Source organism: Dendropsophus ebraccatus, chromosome 3 (genome assembly GCF_027789765.1).
Source record: "Dendropsophus ebraccatus isolate aDenEbr1 chromosome 3, aDenEbr1.pat, whole genome shotgun sequence".
Classification (NCBI taxonomy): domain Eukaryota; kingdom Metazoa; phylum Chordata; class Amphibia; order Anura; family Hylidae; genus Dendropsophus; species Dendropsophus ebraccatus.
The window spans coordinates 44,332,043-44,353,650 of NC_091456.1; the positions used below are offsets into that span (position 1 = coordinate 44,332,043).

At 41.8% G+C, this 21,608-nt stretch overlaps 1 protein-coding gene across 1 annotated transcript in view; it reads left to right on the top strand.

Moving 5' to 3' along the window:
* Positions 1 to 21,608, top strand: part of LOC138786485 (uncharacterized) — a 54,865-nt gene that overhangs the window by 23,022 nt on the left and 10,235 nt on the right. Inside the window, exons 8-9 of the mRNA XM_069963470.1 lie at positions 370 to 681; positions 21,267 to 21,554. Of these exons, the coding sequence (XP_069819571.1) occupies positions 370 to 681; positions 21,267 to 21,554 (600 nt within the window). The remainder of the gene's footprint in view (positions 1 to 369; positions 682 to 21,266; positions 21,555 to 21,608) is intronic.

Here is a 21,608-nt window from a genome sequence, read left to right on the forward strand (position 1 = left end):
GATTTCTCCTCGATTCAAATCCACTACTGGGTTTGGCTTCAAATCTTTGGCAGATAATCTGTCATCAGATCTGTTGGTGTAATAGGGCCTTAAGGCAAGATTAACATCTGGTATTGATCTGTCTAATGGTGTGTTTACACAGGCAGATTTATCTGACAGATTTTGGAAGCCAAAGCCAGGAATGGATTTGAAAAGAAGAGAAAACTCAGTCTTTTCTTTATGACCTGTTCCCTGTTTATAGTCTGTTCCTGGCTTTGGCTTGAAAAATCTGTCAGATAAATCTGTCTGTGTAAACGCACCATAATATATATTCATCAAAACTTTCAGCTTTTTTTAACTTTGTCTTATACCTTTGTTTTCCTCTCTTAGGAAAAATAATTGATCCACGGTCTCCAGACATTCTGACATCTTCTGGAAACACTGATATGGTAACAGGCACCATCCCGTTGTTGTGTGCAATTTCAGACTATTGGCCACAAAATGCTACCCTTGTGTGGTTAAAAAATGGAAAAAAGTTAGATGAAAAGAACACAGGGTTCATATCGCTTAAGCAAGAAAATGGAATGTATTCTGGAAAGAGTTTACTGAATGTTTCTATAGAGAGCTGGAATATAGATACCTATAAATGTTGTGTGACCCACCTGAACAAAGAATTCACTGAAGCTATACAAAAACCTCAAGGTATGAAGGTTGCTTTCTGTTAGTGCTGATTTTATTTTATATCTATAGAAAAAAGCCCACACTGTATTATAAGGTTTTTATTTAAGAGTTACTGGGTTCTGTTTTTTGTTGCTTTTTTTATCAGGCCTACATGCTATACCTGCAATGAGAACAAAAACCCTAAAACCTGAAATCTTGTTTTCCTCTCGGTCATAAGTATGCCTGTCCAGTCTAAAATCTTATATATTCAGTAATATAGTGTGTTATACATTTTGTATACATTCCTATTAGTAGAAACAAGGTACAAGTATGGAAGTAAAATGCTATGGCCAACATCATAAAAAAAATAAAAATCAACAGAGTTAAAATCAGATGAGAGTGGGTTAAAAAAAAAAGAGAATCCCATTTTTATGGTTAGACTTTCTCAACAGTCTTGTTGTACTGTCAAGTTGTTCTTTTTATTTATATTTTTATTGTGCCTTATCCCATAGCCGCACCTGGACGTTATTGTACGTCCTGGCAGGAGGTTACTTTCCGCACCAGGACGTACAATAACTTCCCGGCTCCCGGTGCTCACTGTTTACACAAACAGTGACCGGGAGCCGCAACTAAACTGTCAGCTGATAGCTGACAGTTTAGTGTAACTGGTGCTGGACGCCCTTTAGGGGTTCAGCACCGGCGATCGCCGGCATCAGTGGATCGGTAACGATCTACTGATGCCATTGTAAACCCCCGGTCCCGGTGTCCGCTGCCTTCCGGGATACAGGGGGATGTCGGGTCAGAGGTCCCTCCCCCTCCCCTGCCGTCCTGTATGTCCGATGTACAGCTGGTAGCAGTGGATCTTCACAGATCCACCACTGCCAGCCTGTATGGACGATCATCCAGACCCCCGGTCCCGGTACTCACTGTGAGCTCCGGGACCCGGGGGAAGCTCGGGGCCGGTGACACAGAGGATTCTCTCCCTCGTGCAGCAGTGTTAGACAGCTGGCAACTGTGGATCTATACAGATCCACCGCTGCCAGCATGTGTTCAGTGCTGCACAACACCCCCGGTGTCGGTACTCACCGTGAGCTCCGGGATCTGGAGATGCCCCCTCCATCCTCAGCATGTGACCAGCGTCTGTCCAATGACGCTGGTCCATGCTTATCTGCACTGTGATTGGCAGCTCTGTGATCAGAGCTGCCAATCACAGTGTCCCATGTTAACAGGGGGAGGGCAAATGCCTGGATGCAGGCTCTGGTCCCTCAGTAGGTAAAATCTTTGTGAGGAGATCAGAGCCTGCATTCTGCATTCTGTAGTATAAAAAGTAAAAAACACATAACACACATTATTTTCCCAAATACCCCCTCCCCTGTGATCTCCCAGTAATAAGGGAGATCTAAGTTAGCTTTCCGTAAATCCGTCCTTTTAGTAAGCGTCCGTTAGTGTCAGTCAGCACCCGTTAGTAAGCGTTAGTCAGCGTCGTTACTAAGTGTCAGTCAGCGTCCGTTACTAAGTGTCAGTCAGTGTCAGTCAGTACCAGTTAGTAAGCGTTAGCGTCGTTACTAAGTGTCAGTCAGGTTCCGTTACTAAGTGTCAGTCAGCGTCTGTTAGCGCCAGTCAGCGTCCGTTACTAAGTGTCAGTGTCCTTTAGTTAATCAGCATCCATTACTGTCAGTCGGCATCCGTTAGTAAGAGTTAGTCAGCGTCCGTTACTAAGTGTCAGTCCGTTAGTAAGAGTCAGTCAGCATCCCTAAGTGTCAGTCAGCATCAGTTAGTGTCAGTCAGCTTCTGTTACTAAGAGTCAGTCAGTGTCCATTTATAAGAGTCAGCGTCCGTTAGTAAGTGTCAGTCAGCGTCCATTATAAACGTCAATCAGCGTCCGTTAGTAAGCGCCAGTTAGCGTCCGCTAGTGACAGTCAGCATCAGTTTTAGTGTATCAGTGTTAGCGTCAGTCTAGCGTCTCTTTGTGTCGGTTGTAAATCCGTCACAGTCAATTGTGTGTTTTAGTGTAAATTTTTTTTTGTGAATTTGTGACAAAAAAAAGCATTAAAAAACCCACATTTTACACAAAATCTAATCCTAAATACCCTCTCCCCTGTGATCTCTCAGTGATAAGAGATATCTTAGATAGCTTTCTGCCAATCTGTGGTGTCAGTGCCCACTAGTGAGTGTCAGTGTCAGCTAGTAAGTTTCATTCAGTGTCCTTTAGTGTCACTCAGTGTCTTTTAGTGTCTGTGCGTCAGAGCGCGTTGTGTTAAAAAAAAAAAGTAAAAAAAAAAATAAATAAAAAATTGTACTTCAGTTTTTTGTGATTTGAGACACCTGTGCATACCGCTATGGCAGTGAGGGTTTATAGTGCCGAGGAGGCGTATGCCATGCTTGCGTCTGATTCAGAAACACTAAGCGCAGAAGATTTGGATTATCTTCTTTCCTCCTCCTCTTCCTCTCTTAGTGACAATGAGGAACCTCCTCGACAACGAAGGAGACTTGCGGCCCGGGATCCTCACCTTGAACCAATTACAGACTGGTCACCCCCCACAAACTACACCCCCCAAATCCCTGCATTTACTGCTACAGCAGGAGTGCACGCTCAGACAGAGGGGCTGTCTGAATTGGATTTCTTCCAATTATTTTTTTCGGCAGATTTGCTTCAGTTGATGGTAGAGCAAACAAATTTATACGCCGAACAATTTATTGCAGCCCACCCTAATTCCTTCCTGGCCCAGCCCAACCGATGGCACCCTACCAATTGTGCCGAACTTCTAAAATACTGGGGGTTGGTCCTCAATATGGGTCTCAACAAAAAAACAGAAGTGAGATCATACTGGTCGACAGACGTTTTATATCACTGTCCTTTATATCGTAACACTATGACCAGACCCAGATTTGAGGCCCTTCAAAAATTTTTACATTTTTCGGACAACTCCCAGTGCCCTCCCCAGGTAGACCCCAGATTTGATCGGCTAAATAAAATCAGGCCGGTCATTAATATTTTAGCCCGGAATTTCTCTAGTTTATACACCCCCAAAAAGGAGATTTCAGTGGACAAGTCATTGGTGAGCTTTAAGGGCAGGGTAAAGTTTCGCCAATACTTGCCCAATAAGCGTGCACGGTACGGACTCAAGCTGTACAAGCTATGTGAGTCCGATACCGCCTATGTGTACGCTTTCCGGGTGTATGAGGGGAAGGACAGTCACATTGACCCCCCTGGCTGTCCTTCCTTTATTTCCACCAGTGGGAAGATTGCCTGGGACCTCCTGCGCCCACTGTTTGATCAGGGGTACCACTTGTATTTAGACAATTGGTACACAAGTGTACCCTTGTTCAAATGTCTCTTGGAAAAAAAAACAGTGGCATGTGGGACGGTGCGAAAAAATCAAAAGCATCTCCCAAAGACCCTCATCAACCAACGCCTGACAATTGGAGAGAGCAGAGCGTTGCTTCACGATGGGGTCTTGTGTCTCAAGTACAGAGACAAGAAAGATGTGTGCATGCTCACATCTATTCATAATGATGCCAGCACCAGTGTCCCCAGACGTGGCTTCACATCAGCCAAGATGACCCCTGTATGCATACAGGCATACAATAAATTCATGGATGGGGTTGATCTGAACGATCAAATTTTGAAGCCATATAGTGCCATGCGTCGGAGCAGAATCTGGTACAAGAAATTGGCCGTGAACCTTGTCCAGATGGCACTATATAATTCCTTTGTGCTCTACAGGAAGGCAGGCAACCATGGAACGTACTTAGAGTACCAGGAAAAAGTGATCAAGAGGCTTATACTTGGAGAAGAGGTGGGGGAAACCTCAGCTTCTTCAAGCAATGTGGGCCGAATAATTCCTGGGCAGCACTTCCCTGGTTTAGTGCCTTGCACAGGGAAAAAACGCCAGGCACAAAAAAGGTGCCGCGTCTGCTTCAAAAAGGGTATCCGCAGGGATACCATATACCAATGCGACACGTGCCCATCTAAACCTGGACTCTGCATGAAAGAGTGCTTTCGCATCTTTCATACATCACTGGATTAGAAACCCCCCAGCGAGCCCACACCAATCCACAGTGCTTTGAAACCCCCCAGTGGCCTCACACTCATCACTTTATCATTCTGAGCTTTTACCCCTATTTAAAATTGGACACAACAAATAACTGTGAAACAAAACTAAAAATCTCATTATACCCCTAGATGAATACAACATACTTTTGAAAAAGTGTATGGTCTGCACAATCGTTTAGACCTACGCTGGACTCAACAAAACTAAAAATCTCATTATATCCCTAGATGAATACAAAATACATTACCAAATGCTCCTTCTCTTCTGAGCTCTGTTGTGCGCCCGCACAACACTTTACGTCCACATATAGGTTATTTCTGGATTCATGAGAAATTGCATTACAAATATTGGGGGGCTTTGTCTCCTTCAAGCGGTTTTAAATTTGAAAAATGGGGGGGTTCACCAACTCATAAGTGTGAAAAATGTGATTTTTTATTTTCACAATCCACTTTTGCAAAAAACTGTGAAAAACCTGTGGGGTCCATATGCTCAATGTACCCCTTGTTACATTCCTTAAGGGGTGTAGTTTTCAAAATGGGGTCACTTTTGGGGGTTTCTACTATCTAGGCACTAGGGGGGCTTTGTAGACACAACATGGCCTCCATTATTCATTCTTGCTAAATCCACTCTCCAAAAGGCAAAAAGTGCTCCTTCTCTTCTGAGCTCTGTTGTGCGCCCGCACAACACTTTACGTCCACATATAGGTTATTTCTGGATTCATGAGAAATTGCATTACAAATATTGGGGGGCTTTGTCTCCTTCAAGCGGTTTTAAATTTGAAAAATGGGGGGGTTCACCAACTCATAAGTGTGAAAAATGTGATTTTTTTATTTTCACGATCCACTTTTGCAAAAAACTGTGAAAAACCTGTGGGGTCCATATGCTCAATGTACCCCTTGTTACATTCCTTAAGGGGTGTAGTTTTCAAAATGGGGTCACTTTTGGGGGTTTCTACTATCTAGGCACTAGGGGGGCTTTGTAGACACAACATGGCCTCCATTATTCATTCTTGCTAAATCCACTCTCCAAAAGGCAAAAAGTGCTCCTTCTCTTCTGAGCTCTGTTGTGCGCCCGCACAACACTTTACGTCCACATATAGGTTATTTCTGGATTCATGAGAAATTGCATTACAAATATTGGGGGGCTTTGTCTCCTTCAAGCGGTTTTAAATTTGAAAAATGGGGGGTTCACCAACTCATAAGTGTGAAAAATGTGATTTTTTATTTTCACGACCCACTTTTGCAAAAAACTGTGAAAAACCTGTGGGGTCCATATGCTCAATGTACCCCTTGTTACATTCCTTAAGGGGTGTAGTTTTCAAAATGGGGTCACTTTTGGGGGTTTCTACTATCTAGGCACTAGGGGGGCTTTGTAGACACAACATGGCCTAAATTATTCATTCTTGCTAAATCCACTCTCCAAAAGGCAAAAAGTGCTCCTTCTCTTCTGAGCTCTGTTGTGCGCCCGCACAACACTTTACGTCCACATATAGGTTATTTCTGGATTCATGAGAAATTGCATTACAAATATTGGGGGGCTTTGTCTCCTTCAAGCGGTTTTAAATTTGAAAAATGGGGGGGTTCACCAACTCATAAGTGTGAAAAATGTGATTTTTTATTTTCACAATCCACTTTTGCAAAAAACTGTGAAAAACCTGTGGGGTCCATATGCTCAATGTACCCCTTGTTACATTCCTTAAGGGGTGTAGTTTTCAAAATGGGGTCACTTTTGGGGGTTTCTACTATCTAGGCACTAGGGGGGCTTTGTAGACACAACATGGCCTCCATTATTCATTCTTGCTAAATCCACTCTCCAAAAGGCAAAAAGTGCTCCTTCTCTTCTGAGCTCTGTTGTGCGCCCGCACAACACTTTACGTCCACATATAGGTTATTTCTGGATTCATGAGAAATTGCATTACAAATATTGGGGGGCTTTGTCTCCTTCAAGCGGTTTTAAATTTGAAAAATGGGGGGGTTCACCAACTCATAAGTGTGAAAAATGTGATTTTTTTATTTTCACGATCCACTTTTGCAAAAAACTGTGAAAAACCTGTGGGGTCCATATGCTCAATGTACCCCTTGTTACATTCCTTAAGGGGTGTAGTTTTCAAAATGGGGTCACTTTTGGGGGTTTCTACTATCTAGGCACTAGGGGGGCTTTGTAGACACAACATGGCCTCCATTATTCATTCTTGCTAAATCCACTCTCCAAAAGGCAAAAAGTGCTCCTTCTCTTCTGAGCTCTGTTGTGCGCCCGCACAACACTTTACGTCCACATATAGGTTATTTCTGGATTCATGAGAAATTGCATTACAAATATTGGGGGGCTTTGTCTCCTTCAAGCGGTTTTAAATTTGAAAAATGGGGGGGTTCACCAACTCATAAGTGTGAAAAATGTGATTTTTTATTTTCACGACCCACTTTTGCAAAAAACTGTGAAAAACCTGTGGGGTCCATATGCTCAATGTACCCCTTGTTACATTCCTTAAGGGGTGTAGTTTTCAAAATGGGGTCACTTTTGGGGGTTTCTACTATCTAGGCACTAGGGGGGCTTTGTAGACACAACATGGCCTAAATTATTCATTTTTGCTAAAGCCACTCTCCAAAAGCCAAGAGGTGCTACTTCTCTTCTGAGCTCTGTTGTGCGCCCGCACAACACTTTACGTCCACATATAGGTTATTTCTGGATTCATGAGAAATTGCATTACAAATATTGGGGGGCTTTGTCTCCTTCAAGCGGTTTTAAATTTGAAAAATGGGGGGGTTCACCAACTCATAAGTGTGAAAAATGTGATTTTTTATTTTCACGACCCACTTTTGCAAAAAACTGTGAAAAACCTGTGGGGTCCATATGCTCAATGTACCCCTTGTTACATTCCTTAAGGGGTGTAGTTTTCAAAATGGGGTCACTTTTGGGGGTTTCTACTATCTAGGCACTAGGGGGGCTTTGTAGACACAACATGGCCTAAATTATTCATTTTTGCTAAAGCCACTCTCCAAAAGCCAAGAGGTGCTACTTCTCTTCTGAGCTCTGTTGTGCGCCCGCACAACACTTTACGTCCACAAATGAGGTATTTGTAAAAACTGCAGAATCAGGGGAATAAATGTGTTCATTGCATCTTATTGTTTATAGCTGTGCGGTATGAAAAAAATAGGATTGAACTGAAATCTCAGCAAAGAAAATTGAAAACTTCACGTTTTACATTTACTTTGCAGTTATTTCTCTGATGTGCCTATAGGGTTAAAAAAACTGTATGAATGTAAATATGAATACTAGAAAGGGTGAAGATTTCAAAATGGGGTGAATTATGAGGGTTTCTAGTATAAAGGCCTCTAAAATATACTCCAAAACTAAACTGGTCACCAAAAAATCCTGAATTAGAAATTTTCACAACATTTTTGAAAAATGCTACTAACCGTTTACGGCCTCTAACATCCTAAAAATGTAAAAGCATGTTCTGCAATTGCTGCCAACATAAATTAGACATGTTATATATATGAATTAATTTATAATTTATGGGGTATAACTTGCTTCCTTATTAGCAGAGGCTTTCAAATATAGAGAAATGCCATTTTTTTTATTTTTTCCCATAATTTTGGAGTTTTTCACAAAAAAATGCTAAAGGTATCGACTCAAATTTATGACTAACATAAAGTAGAATATGTCACGAAAAAACAATCTTGGAATCACAAGGATCGGTAAAAGCATTCCAAAGTTGTTGATGCATAAAGTGACACATGTCAAATTTGAAAAATTTGCCTGTGTCATAAACGCCAAAACTGACTGTGTCCCCTAAGGGTTATACTGTCTTGTGGAAAAAAAAAAAATAATGATACTTTGGTGGAATCGTTTGTGTCATTTTTGGATCGGTTTAGTTTTTACAATTATTGCAATACCAAATTTTTACAGTTATTGTTATGTTTTACTACGTTAACAAAATTGCTTTGTATCACTATATTCTGACCCCTATAATTTTTTTTATCTTTCCCATTTATGTCCTTGTTTTTCCATGGTAATCATAAGTTTTTATGGGAACCAGTTTGAGGTACATATGACGTGGCACATTATAATTAGGGATGAGCGAACCGGCTAAGGTTCGGGTTCGTATGAACCTCAACTATCGGCTTCTAATTCACGCTGTCTGCCCGCTCCGTGGAAAGGGTGGATACAGCCTGAGGACCGCCTAGAAAACTGGGATACAGCCATAGCCATAGGCTATATCCCAGTTTTCTAGGCAGTCCTCAGGCTGTATCCACCCTCTCCACGGAGCGGGCAGACAGCGGGAATCAGAAGCCGATAGTTCATACGAACCCGAACCTCAGCCGGTTCGCTCATCCCTAATTATAATCTATGTTTTATTTAGGAGGCGAGGTGACTGAAACAATCACATTCTGGCATTTATTAATTTCAGCATTCACCATGTGGCCTTGCACTCACAGCAAGAGCGATCTTACATTCCCTTGGTGAGATCGAGGCAGGGTTTACCCTCATGTCTGCTGGTGGACATTGCCAGGGAGTTTAGAGAGTACTATGCCAGTCTATACTTAATTGACACTTCCAATCCCAGCACTCTTAACAGCAGCTTTAGGGACTGCATCCAGGGATATTTGTCCAATGTGGGCATGCCACGATTGTCGGAAGATGACAAGGTTTGTTCCACATGACTGGTGCATAGCTAATTTGGTGCCAATATTCAAACAGAGGTCAAAGAGTGATCCTGGAAACTATAGGCTCGTAAGTCTAACATCTATAGTGGGTAAAGTATTTGAGGGGCTTGTAAGAGATGCTATACTGGAGTATCTTGATGAAAATAATCTTATAACAAAGCACCAGCAAGGAATTATGAGGGATCGGTCCTGTCAGACTAATCTGATTGGCTTCTATGAAGAGGTCACTTATAGACTGGACCTGGGGGAGGCTGTGGATGTTGTGTATAAGGTCTTTCCAAAAGCATTTGATACTGTGCCGCATGATAGGTTGGTCTATAAAATTAGGATGCTGGGACTAGGGGAAAATAGTATGTAAATGGGTAAGTATATTCATATATGACCATATAAAGTGACAGAATGTGCTAAAGTTGTTCTTTCTTTGTTACCGATCTGTTACACCAGATTATTAGAGGTTCATGACTCTTCGCCTGTGCAACAAGATTTCTAGATACTTGTTGTGTGCAATGGTGTTTTTTTTTTTATTTCACTGTATGTGTTACCACTCTGGCATGTTATCTGACAGCATCCTTATGTCGACCACCTGCCATGACTTTCTGCCTTTCTAGAACAGCAAAAACGCAACTTGTCCAGGTCTACGGCCCACCTGCTGTTGTGAGAGGACTCAGCTGTCCTGACCTCAGTCTGTCTGATTGCGCCTCATATCTTCTGCTCTGGCACCCTGTTTCGCAACCCCTATAGTCTGGAGGAAAGAAGGGAAAATGCTTTCTATTCTTTTTTTTTTTTTTTTTATGGCGATGTCTGTTTCAACAACAACATTTAAAGTGGTAGTGCGGCGTTTTCGTTTTTCCGCCTAAGTAACACACATTACAAAGTTATATAACTTTGTAATGTGTGTTATTAAGCGGTCTGGCCCCGGGGGATGAACAACAGGGATGAAGATTATTATTCCACTGAAAAAGTAGTAGATGCTTGTAAAAAAACAGCAGATATGGTAGGTAAAATAACAGTAACTAAATGTAAAGTGAATATACCACTAGGTACATTGTGTTGCAATATTGTGTATAACAAGTGTACGTGGGATTTTCTTCACCACAGCCAGGTAAAAATCTAATCCAACCTCATTTCTTTACCAGAGATTAAGCCTTTATTTGGATTCAGTCCCAGAGTGACAGCAAGTGGTTATAGCTCGGATGTAATAGGGTTATGAATGACTGTACCACAATACCCAGAACCTTTGACTTCATTCATTCATCATATCTCTACATGTTCTTCCGTATTTCTCTCTCATTGGTTAACCTTGAGGCTGGGTTCACACTATGTATATTTTAGTCAGTCATATTGCAACCGAAACCAGAAGTGGATTAAAAACACAGAAAGGATCTGTTCACACAATGGTGAAATTGAGTGGATGGCCGCCATATAACAGTAAATAACTGCCATTATTTCAATATAACAGCCGTTGTTCTAAAATAACAGCAAATATTTGCCATTAAATGGCGGCCATCCACTCAATTTCAACATTGTGTGAACAGATCCTTTCTGTGTTTTCAATCCACTCCTGGTTTTGGTTGCAATATGAGGACCACAATACTGACTGAAATATACGTAGTGTGAATCCAGCCTCAAGAACATTTGATTGTATAGTTGTATAGGAGCCGGGTCATCAAGTTTTTATACTCAACTTGATTGGTCCAAAAGACTAGTACTATTCTGTGTCAGTACTATGCAGATTTTCTTTCTTTGAAAATTTTTGAGGGAAGGTTCCATGGTTGGCCTATTGTTTAGTGTAAAACCTATAGGGAAGTTAACTGCACAAAATGCCCCACATCCTGCTTCTCAGCCAGGAGTGTGATGTCTAAATTATTGCATATTATCCTATGCATCAAACAGAGGTTGGAAGGAGCCATAAAATACAAAAATGTTAAATGCCCCGTCCGAGTATAATAAAATGCTAATACCCGTATACATATATATGGCTACTCATCACTTTTCTTTTTGTTACACAAACAGACCAGTGCCAGTGCGGGGATGCCTGTGCCGTAATCCTTTTTTTGAATCGCTGCCTGTTTTCCACACAGGGCACCAGTCTATAACTGAGCACTGGCCAGACATGAAGCACTGGGGGACCAGTGTGACAAAGCCCTTTACCCTCTGTGACGTGGGTCCATTAGATTCAATGGAGCTGCATTATAGAGTGGAGGGCAGATCATCACACCGGGGGCCGGCGGGCCTGCCCCCAGTGCTTCATGCTCAACCGGTGCGTAATAATAGACCAGCGTCGTGCATGGGAACTGGGCATCGGCACCGGCATCCCCGCACCGACACTGGTCTGCTCAAGTTTTTTAAAAAAAAAGCAATGTACCTAGTGGTACATTTGCTTTAAACATGCCTGGAATAAACACACATCTATCCTAATTTAGGGTCCATTTACACAGAAAGATTATCTGATAGATTATTTGCAAAAGATTATAAGCCAAAGCCAGGAATGGATTTGAAAAGAGGACAAATCTCAGGCTTTCTTTTATGACCTGATCTCTATTTATAGTCTGTTTCTGGCTTTGGCTTCAAATCTTTGGCAGATAATCTATCAGATAATCTTTCTGTGTAATTGGACCCTTAATTTGAAAATAGTATAAGGGCAGGTGGACCAGGTGGTATTTTTCTGGCAACAATCTTTTATGTTTTTATGTCCGAGATTACTTTTTAATGGTCCTTTTTTCACATAGGGGGAGATTTATCAAACTGGTGTAAAGTAGAATTGTCTTAGTTCCCCCTAGCAACCAGTCAGATACCACATTTAATTCCTCTCACATTCGTTGAAAAATGAAAAGTGGAATCTGATTGGTTGCTAGGGGCAACCAAGACAATTCTACTTCAAAATTCTGCTGTGAATACAGCTAACAATCGAATGACTAGTGATAAATCATGAATTGTGGTCCTTCAGCATGTCCTAAAATCAGTGCTGGTTGTCTGCTAATATTTTGCAGTTTGTCTAAACAGTCGCAGATCCACCCTGGTGTGTCGCTTGGCCTTAAGGGCAGGAATGATCTGTTGAACGATATTAAAGCGACCGAAAAAACAACTTTTTAGAGCATTTTATCTCATCGTGTAAACGTCAATTATTTCAAACTACAATCAATTGCTAAACAATCGTAAAACAATCATTTAGGCAATTTATCTGCTTGTGTAAAAGGACCACTACTCATTGTAGACCTAAATAATTTTGTTGCCACCTGGGGGATTCTCTTTGTCTAAGTAGGTCTCATGTCAGTTTGCTAAGATCATATATCATGTCCTCTGCGTGACGCCAAGAAAAATTATAATGTCCCTTTGGTGGTATTATTGTAATATGCTGAGGGTATTGTGTTGCTAGGTGGTGTAGTGCAACCTTAGGGCTCACCTTCTGAAACCTTCCTGTCACGGTGGGGTCCGAGGGTGCTGGGGCACTTGTCTTCTTTAGCATACACGCAGGGACATATAATTTTTAATAAAAGTCTTCACACAATAGCGGTGAAAGTATATCAAGACTTTACTTGAAGGATAATTATATACAGTCCAATACAGGGGCATCTAATGATGGCAAACTGTTGGCTTGATCAGAGTCTTTTGCTTCAGGGGGAGGGTTACCTTGGTTACTATAGCTTAGACTATAAATAAATGGTGGATAAATAGGATTTCAAAGAGACAGACCTGTTCCAGAGACTTTATAGCTTTCCGCCTTTATAGGGTACATGTGAATAGGTACCTGAAGTTAGTAAGAGACTTGACGCTGTCAACGCTCACTATAATGTAGGAGGAAGACACATGAACATACTGACCTGGAAGCCAGGAAGATGTGGACGGTGAATGGGAGACCCTCTATCACTTCACCAATCCGACAGCAGGCACTAATAAATGCAGAGAATGTCCTGCTGAGACTTAGAAGACACGTATTAGTCCTTATGGCTGACTGGAAACAGGTTAGGGGGTTGAATATGGAGTTTGACAGGATTACTGAGGTGACGTAGGGAGGTTAGATGTGACTTTGGCAATGCCAGACTACCCACTGTCACTGAGGAGACCGCACAGCCCATCTGGGTAAAAGGTGGGTGGAGCTAACTTTCCCCTGGCCAATCACTAGAGTGTGATAGGTTGCAGGAGAGGAGCACTGATCAAGCTCAACACTTGTATTATTAGCTATTAATACACAACAACATATTGAATAAATACATAGCAGAAAACAATAACACTACAAGAGAGCTAAGGAAGAGCAGCAAATACATAGGTCCTAATACAGACTGTCTAAGGTTGTCAATTGCAACAATACATTTCCAGACGCCTGAAAATAAATACCGTTCTGGGCCATTACACATAGATCCCACTGATGTACCCTTACATGATGTCAACAACCTGGCCAATGAATTGCCATACCTGTGTTTCACATAATTTAGAGGATCTCTTCTGATCTGGATGCCCTAACTGTACCTCCTCACTATAATGACCTTAATAAATTTAAGGAATTCAACTGTTAAATGCCATGTAAAAAGCAATTCTCTACTATATTCCCATCAATAGGTTTGTTGTAATTTATGAAAAAGTTACATAACATTCATGCAAAGAAAATTTGTAAAGTTTAAAATAATCTAAATGTCTATCTAATCTAAATGTAAGTCACTATCAATGGCTGCACTCTTTTCCCTGTCCCCCAAGTCCACTGCCTTGGGGTCACCTTTGACTCTGCCCTGTCTTTTAAACCACACATCCAGACCCTAGCCGCCTTCACCTCAACAACATTTCCAGAATCCGCTCTTTTTTCACTCGAAGCACATATATTGATACGTATTTTAGAGGATAACCAAAGTCCGCATATCATTAGTCCCAACCACGCAGAGTATTATACACCCTGGTTGGGTCCTGCTTCGTATGAATGCGAACAGCGAGTATTAGACAACTACACTGCCTTTATATTGCATACTTAGCAATCCGTGGACACGACTATTTTTAACCCATAGCACTGTATGTATATATATATATATATATATATATATATATATATATATATATAGAGATCAATTTTTTCATTGCTAGTATTTAAAAGATAAGAAATAAAAGTTAAGTTTTAATCCTATGGGAAAATTGGTAATCGTTGCCTAGGCAACAACATGTAAGCATATTTCCATTACTACCTAATAGGACAGGGATCACCTATCCTTATCCTAGTCCAGAGAGTTATCCCTCTCAATTTCCGATCCCGTCCCCGATTCAAAAATCGGGTTAAGATTACCGAATAGCCATTAAGGTCTAGAATGGCAAGCTTCCTATCTAATAAATTGACAACTGAATCCCTCCAAAACACAGCCACAGAAGTATTTTCATTCACTGATCTACCTCTTAACAGCATTGATATCAATACTGCCTTTAAGGAATTACAGAAAACTTACAAAAATTACATTCGATCCTGGTGGGAGATAAGTAGTCTCGAGACCTATATCCAACAGAAACTCGTGTATAGAGGGCTACGTATAAACCTCAAACCGAACTCCCACCAAGACGATGCTGAGTTCATGAAGGGTTGGCACGACCTAATGACAGCTAACTCGATACGTATGCTCGAATATCTTTTGACACACGAAAAAACTGTTTTTGCCAAGATCAATACCCAATTAGAAACACAACTCGAACAAATTAAATTTTTCAGCAGTAACCCAGAATTTTCAAATTACGAGACGCGTTTACAAAGACACCTCGACATTTTTCAAACCGAAATCAAGGAACGTAAGCATCGGAAATATATAAGAGACAAAAAAGACTTCGACTCCGGAGACATCTATAAAACCAATCCTACTCAATTCCAGAGGTCTTCCTTCTCAGATTTTTCAGAGTCCGATTACTCTGGCACTGACGATACCACATTACCTTCAAATACCTTCACACAAGGAAACGCGAACCGACAGAGATCAAAGTCTAGAAACAGACGTTTTCAGAGAAAAGTCCGCACACAAAACTATCAATATAACCAAGCACAGACCTCACAACAATGGATTTCAGCACAGCCAGCCACACAGTCATTGGGACCATCATCATCATCCTCCACCTACAATTTACAAGCACCCCCACTCATGGCTCAAGCACCTACACTCCCCACTATGGGTCCCCCTCCTCAGGCACAGTACCAGTCCTCACAAACAAATGCACTACCTATACCTTGCTTACAAGCCCCACAATCCACACATTTTTTAGGGCCAGCTCAGTTGCGGGACAGAAGCCAATGGGCCTACAAACAGAGACGTTAGCCGACAAGCCTCAAATATTAAACCTTTCAAAAACAACACTAAACACTTCGGAAATTCAGCTATTGGAAAAAGGACTCACCTTCACACCCACCCCATATTTTGATAAATTCACGTGGATTAAAGATGTGAACTTGATGTGAGCGCTGACAGCTTTGGAATCAGAGAACCAGACAGGAATAAGACAGTTCTCTGCTCCCGCATCCACATTGAGACCCAAATCACTCTTTAAACCTCCTTTGGTAACACTTCACAACATTGATAAATTCGTTAACTTGGTCTCCAACGACATCGAAAGAATAAATAAAAAAGTTTCTAAGTTCAATCAAAACCTTACCCACCAAGAGAATGTGTCCCTCAAAAACCTTACTCACAATAACGATATTGTGATAAAACCCTCTGATAAAGGGGGAAATCTAGTGATCATGGACACACCCGACTACAAACAGATGTGCCTTCGATTATTGAACAATACCGATACATACGAAATCCTAAAACAGGACCCTTCAAAGGATTATCAAATTCAACTTCGAGACATATTACTGGAAGGAAAAGGAACACAATTAATTACGGACGCAGAATTCAAAGTACTATACACTCCCACCCCAACCATAGCCACCTTTTATTCGCTACCCAAAATACACAAGCAAAAAATACCTATTCCAGGAAGACCAATAGTGTCCGGAAATGGCAACCTCACTGAAGCAATTAGTCAATACATTGACCAGATTTTATTTCCCTTTGTCGAGACCCTTCCGTCCTTTTTAAAGGACACAACCTCTACAGTTACCAAATTACAGGACGTCACAGTGACTCAGAATGTAAAACTTGCAAGCCTTGATGTTGAGGCACTCTATACCAGCATAAAACATGAGTTCGGCATAAGAGCAACCGAACACTATCTTTCCACCAGAGGGAATTCTTTTGTCCCCCACAACCAATTTGTTGTGAAGCTTCTTCGTTTTTTGCTAACACATAATTTTTTCATCTTTGACAAACAGTACTATTTGCAAAAGAACAGCACAGCCATGGGAACCAGCTGTGCGACCACCTACGCCAATCTATATCTAGGCTGGTGGGAGGCCACTTTCGTGTTCATAGACGAGATGCAAGAATTCACAGACCATATCATCTTCTGGGGGCGCTACATCGATGATATCCTGATACTTTGGGATGGAGATGTAGCGTCCTTTCAGACTTTCGTCAAAGTACTCAACAACAATAACATAAATCTACTGCTCACAAGTGAGATCCACGACGATAAGATCAACTTTCTCGATTTAACCATAGGAAAGGACCATGATGGCAATATAACAACAGACATCTACAGGAAGCCAACAGCTACCACAACTTTCCTTAATTGGAAGAGCTTCCACCCAGCACCCCTGAAACGGGGTATACCTATGGGCCAATACCTCAGAGCCCGCAGGAACTGCTCAACAGAAGAAAACTTTCTGAGAGAGTGCAATGTACTCTATCAGAAGTTCTTGAGCAGAGGCTATCCTAAGAGAGTCTTACACCGGGCATTCTATAAGGCCAAACATACAAATAGAGAAGAACTACTTAATCGTAGAGTGAACAAAAACCCTAAAAAAATTATACGATGCATTGGCACGTACGACGTCGCTCATCATGAGGTCCGTCAGATCCTCGCACAATACTGGCCAATTCTGCAAGCCGATCCCGATCTCAAGGATGTCATCTCAGACACGCCCACCATAACCTATCGGAGAGGAAAGAACCTCAAAGATCAATTGGTGCACAGCCATTTCACTGACAATGATCCAAACCCACAATCAACGCGGCTCAAGTCCAACACCAAAGGCTCATACCCGTGCGGTAATTGCACCTATTGCAAATTCTTACCAAATCATTTCTCAACCCCACTGACAATCATGAATACCAAATTAAAGAATTCATCAATTGCCAAACCCAAGGACTCGTCTACGCAGCTAAATGCCCTTGCGGCCTCCTATATGTAGGAAAGACGATCCAGCAATTCAAGAATCGTATAGGCTCGCACCTGAGCAATATACGCACAAAAACCGATATGAGCATCACTCACCATATTAACCCTGTACATGGAGGAAACTCCAAGGACTATCCTTTTGGGGAATCCAAAAAATCAACCTAGGACCACGTAGAGGTAATCTTGATCTCAAACTTTTACAAGCCGAAGCAAAGTGGATCTATAGACTAAAAACCATATCACCCAGTGGCCTTAATGAGGGATTCACATATACCCCCTTCTTATGATTCTACATATGAATTGATTGGTGCATTAAACCTTTATACAGTTCTATTTTTAGGTCCGTCAGTGTTCCCCTATATATGTTACAATTATCACCTACGGACTGTACCCATAATCCATGTTTCCATAAGCGTCAGCCCATGTTTTCAAGAGTCTAACACACCCCCTGTCTGACTTAAATGAGCCGATATTGAAGATAGCCCCGACATACTACATACATTTTTATATGTATTATAAACCCTCACATATAAATCTAGCATAACAATGATATGCCCGTATTACAATATAAACAATGTATAACCATTACCAGCACTCATTGATGAATACATCAGTACGACCCACATACAAAGTATATGATCATGCGCATTGACCAAACAGTCCTCTTCAAATGGCTAAGGATGAAAACATGCGCCTTAGGGATCTTCAACTGAACGGCAGTCCAAACCCAGAAACATACGCTCTGGTTTGGTATTCCGGACCGTTCTCGACTAAGTGTCTTGACATGCACACTTAGCCCCTCCTCTTTTCCTCTATCTGCGGCTAAGTCCCTTGACATGCGCAGTACTTCCCCGGACAGTAACTCTACGTCTAAGTGTCCTGACATGCGCAGTAACGTGCTGGATGTTGCCAAACGGCTAGAGGGCGGCGTTTAAACAACGCGCCTTCACACACAGTTCAAACATACTCCGTATCCTCCAATCAGAGGCATCACTATAGCCAACATCGAAGCCTCAACATAATACCGCATCCACATAGGTTTACACTGATGTGACCCGGGGGTCAACTTATGAGAGAATGTACATATACCCCTCATAGCTCCACCCCCTCCAATGCCTCCTTTGATAATGCCAGTGTCACTGGTGAAACTAGTCAGGTTCTCAAGGCATGGTTATTTTAATATAGTCAGTGTCCATAGGATTTGAAGTATTATACAAGATATTACTGAGCCATTGTTAGATCGGCATTCTTTCAATCAGTGTAGTCGTACCGAGTGACGGTAGTACACACCGGGGCCGCGGGTGCATCTCCCCGACGGCACCCACTCCTTTCGGTGTGACCCTGCCACCCGAGCACTTGTAGCGTTTTTTTGACACTCTTGGTTGCTGGGCAAATCCTTTAGTGCCAGCCCTGAGCTCTCATCCTTACAGTGCCTCCAATGTGACAGTATATTATTATATCTGACAAGCAGGATTTCCTGCTGTCATTAATCTTTACCGCACGCATCGATATCATCTGAAGACGTGCGGCAGCACTGTCAGTGTAAAGCAATCCTTTATCGAGACACATTGTGATGTCCTGATACAACATCTAAGCGCTACATATTAACTACATAAACAACCAAGTAAAGCGCGATCCTTTATTGATACATCTGCACAATTAATTACCAGAGCGCATAAGCATTGCCAGACTGGCCGGCGGTCGTGGCAGCTTCGCTAAATAGTAGCGCTATTAGGCTACAATAGTATAGTAATAGTAATAGTATACTGCACACCGCTGTAACACAGTTATGAAGCACATATATTGATACGTATTTTGGAGGATAACCGAAATCCCCATATCATTAGTCCCAACCACGCAGATTATTATACACCCTGGTTGGGTCCTGCTTCGTATGAATGCGAACAGCGAGTATTAGACAACTACACTGCCTTTATATTGCATACTTAGCAATCCGTGGACACGACTATTTTTAACCCATAGCACTGTATATATATATATATATATATATATATATATATATATATATAGATCAATTTTTTCATTGCTAGTATTTAAAAGATAAGAAATAAAAGTTAAAGTGACACTGTCACCCCCTTTGTTCATTTTGACATCTCTACACAGGTGTAAAGGGTAAATTTAGTGTTTTTCATACCTTATTTCATATCATATGTCATGGTGCTTGTTCAAGTAAAAAGTGTCCTTTTATCATCTGCAGATTGTATTAAGTGGGCGTGGCCTCGCGGCACTAGCGCCACATAACCCCGCCCACAACGGCACAATTGGCCCCGCCCCCTCGCCGGCCATTGGAACAGGCTGGCCGAAAGGTCTAGACTCCACCCCCTTTACGTTGGACAACCAATGGGCGTCAAGGGGGCGGGGCCAACCGTGCCGTTGTGGGCGGGGTTATGTGGCGCTAGTGCCGCGAGGCCACGCCCACTTAATACAATCTGCAGTTGATAAAAGGACACTTTTTACTTGAACAAGCACCATGACGTATGATATGAAATAAGATATGAAAAACACTAAATTTACCCTTTACACCTGTGTAGAGATGTCAGAATGCACTAAGGGGGTGACGGTGTCACTTTAAGTTTTAATTCCTATGGGAAAATTGGTAATCGTTGCCTAGGCAACAACATGTAAGCTTTTTTCACTCCTGACACCACAAAGCTGCTGGTACATGCTCTCATTATCTCCCGCTTGGACCACTGTAACATCCTTCTTTCTGGTCTACCATCTAACTCCCTCAGTCCCCTTCAGTCTATCCTTAACTGTGCTTCCCAACTAATCCGCCTTTCCCCTCGTTTTGCCTCTGCCTCTACCCTCTGCCAATCCCTTTGCTGGCTCCCCATTGCCCAATGTATTCATTTTAAATTGCTGACCATGACATATGAGGCCATCCACAACCTTACCCCCTCCCCCGTACATCTCTGACTTGATATCCTTCTACCGTCCCTCACGCAACCTCCAATCCTCCAGTGACCTCCTTTTGTGCTCCCACCTTCCTCACACAATCGCCTCAAAGACTTTACCCGAGCCTCTCCCGTACTCTGGAACTCGCTACCCCGACACATCCGACTCTCATCCACCATCAAGACCTTCAAAACTAACTTGAAAACCCATCTCTTCAAACTAGGTTACAACCTATAATAATTCTGCATCACACTTGACTGGCTGCACCTTACCTTACAGATTGTAAGTAGAGATGGCATTTGATTAGTGGCGGCTGCTGAAGTTGGATAAAGCTCTAAGGTTGTCTGGAAAACATGGATACAGCCAATGACTATATCCATCTTTTCAACATAGCCTTAGGGCTTTATCCAACTTCAGCAGCCATCGCTCATCAAATGCCGAAAGTTCGGGTTCGGATGGACTCGAGCATGCTCGAGGTTCGCTCATCCTCTTTCCCCATGTACCAGTCGGTCATTTGCCTTCAATGTGTTTTGATCTAGTAATGTTCATGTTTGTTACCCCTATCACTTGTATATCACTCTGGAATTAAGGGCGCTTTATAAATAAATAAATAAAAAAATTTATGTTATGTTATAGCCATTGAATAGATCAGTTTTACCAGATAAAATGTTTGAAAAAGAGGTCCATTTATATGTGTCATCAGTGCCCAAGTAACTGATGTGTAATGTGTTACTGTGTTTCTCCCCAGTGCCTGATGGTGAGATACTAAAACCATCCTTTAGGGAGCTCTTTCTTAATAAAAACGCACCAGTCTCCTGTAGAACTAATATGGTACATGCTGACATTCAGTGGATACTGAATGAGAAGGCAACAAATACACAACCCAAACAGAATCAAATTATGCGTAACACGACACTGGTGCAAAGCACAATGACCGTTAGCCTGAGAGATTGGAAGAAAATGTCAACTCTGTCCTGTAAAATAAATCCACCCCAGGAGCATCTCCAGAAAAAGATGACCATCGTTAGGGCAAAGGGTAAGTCACATACATATTATTAGATTATTGTGTATATAGATTTTTTTTAAATAA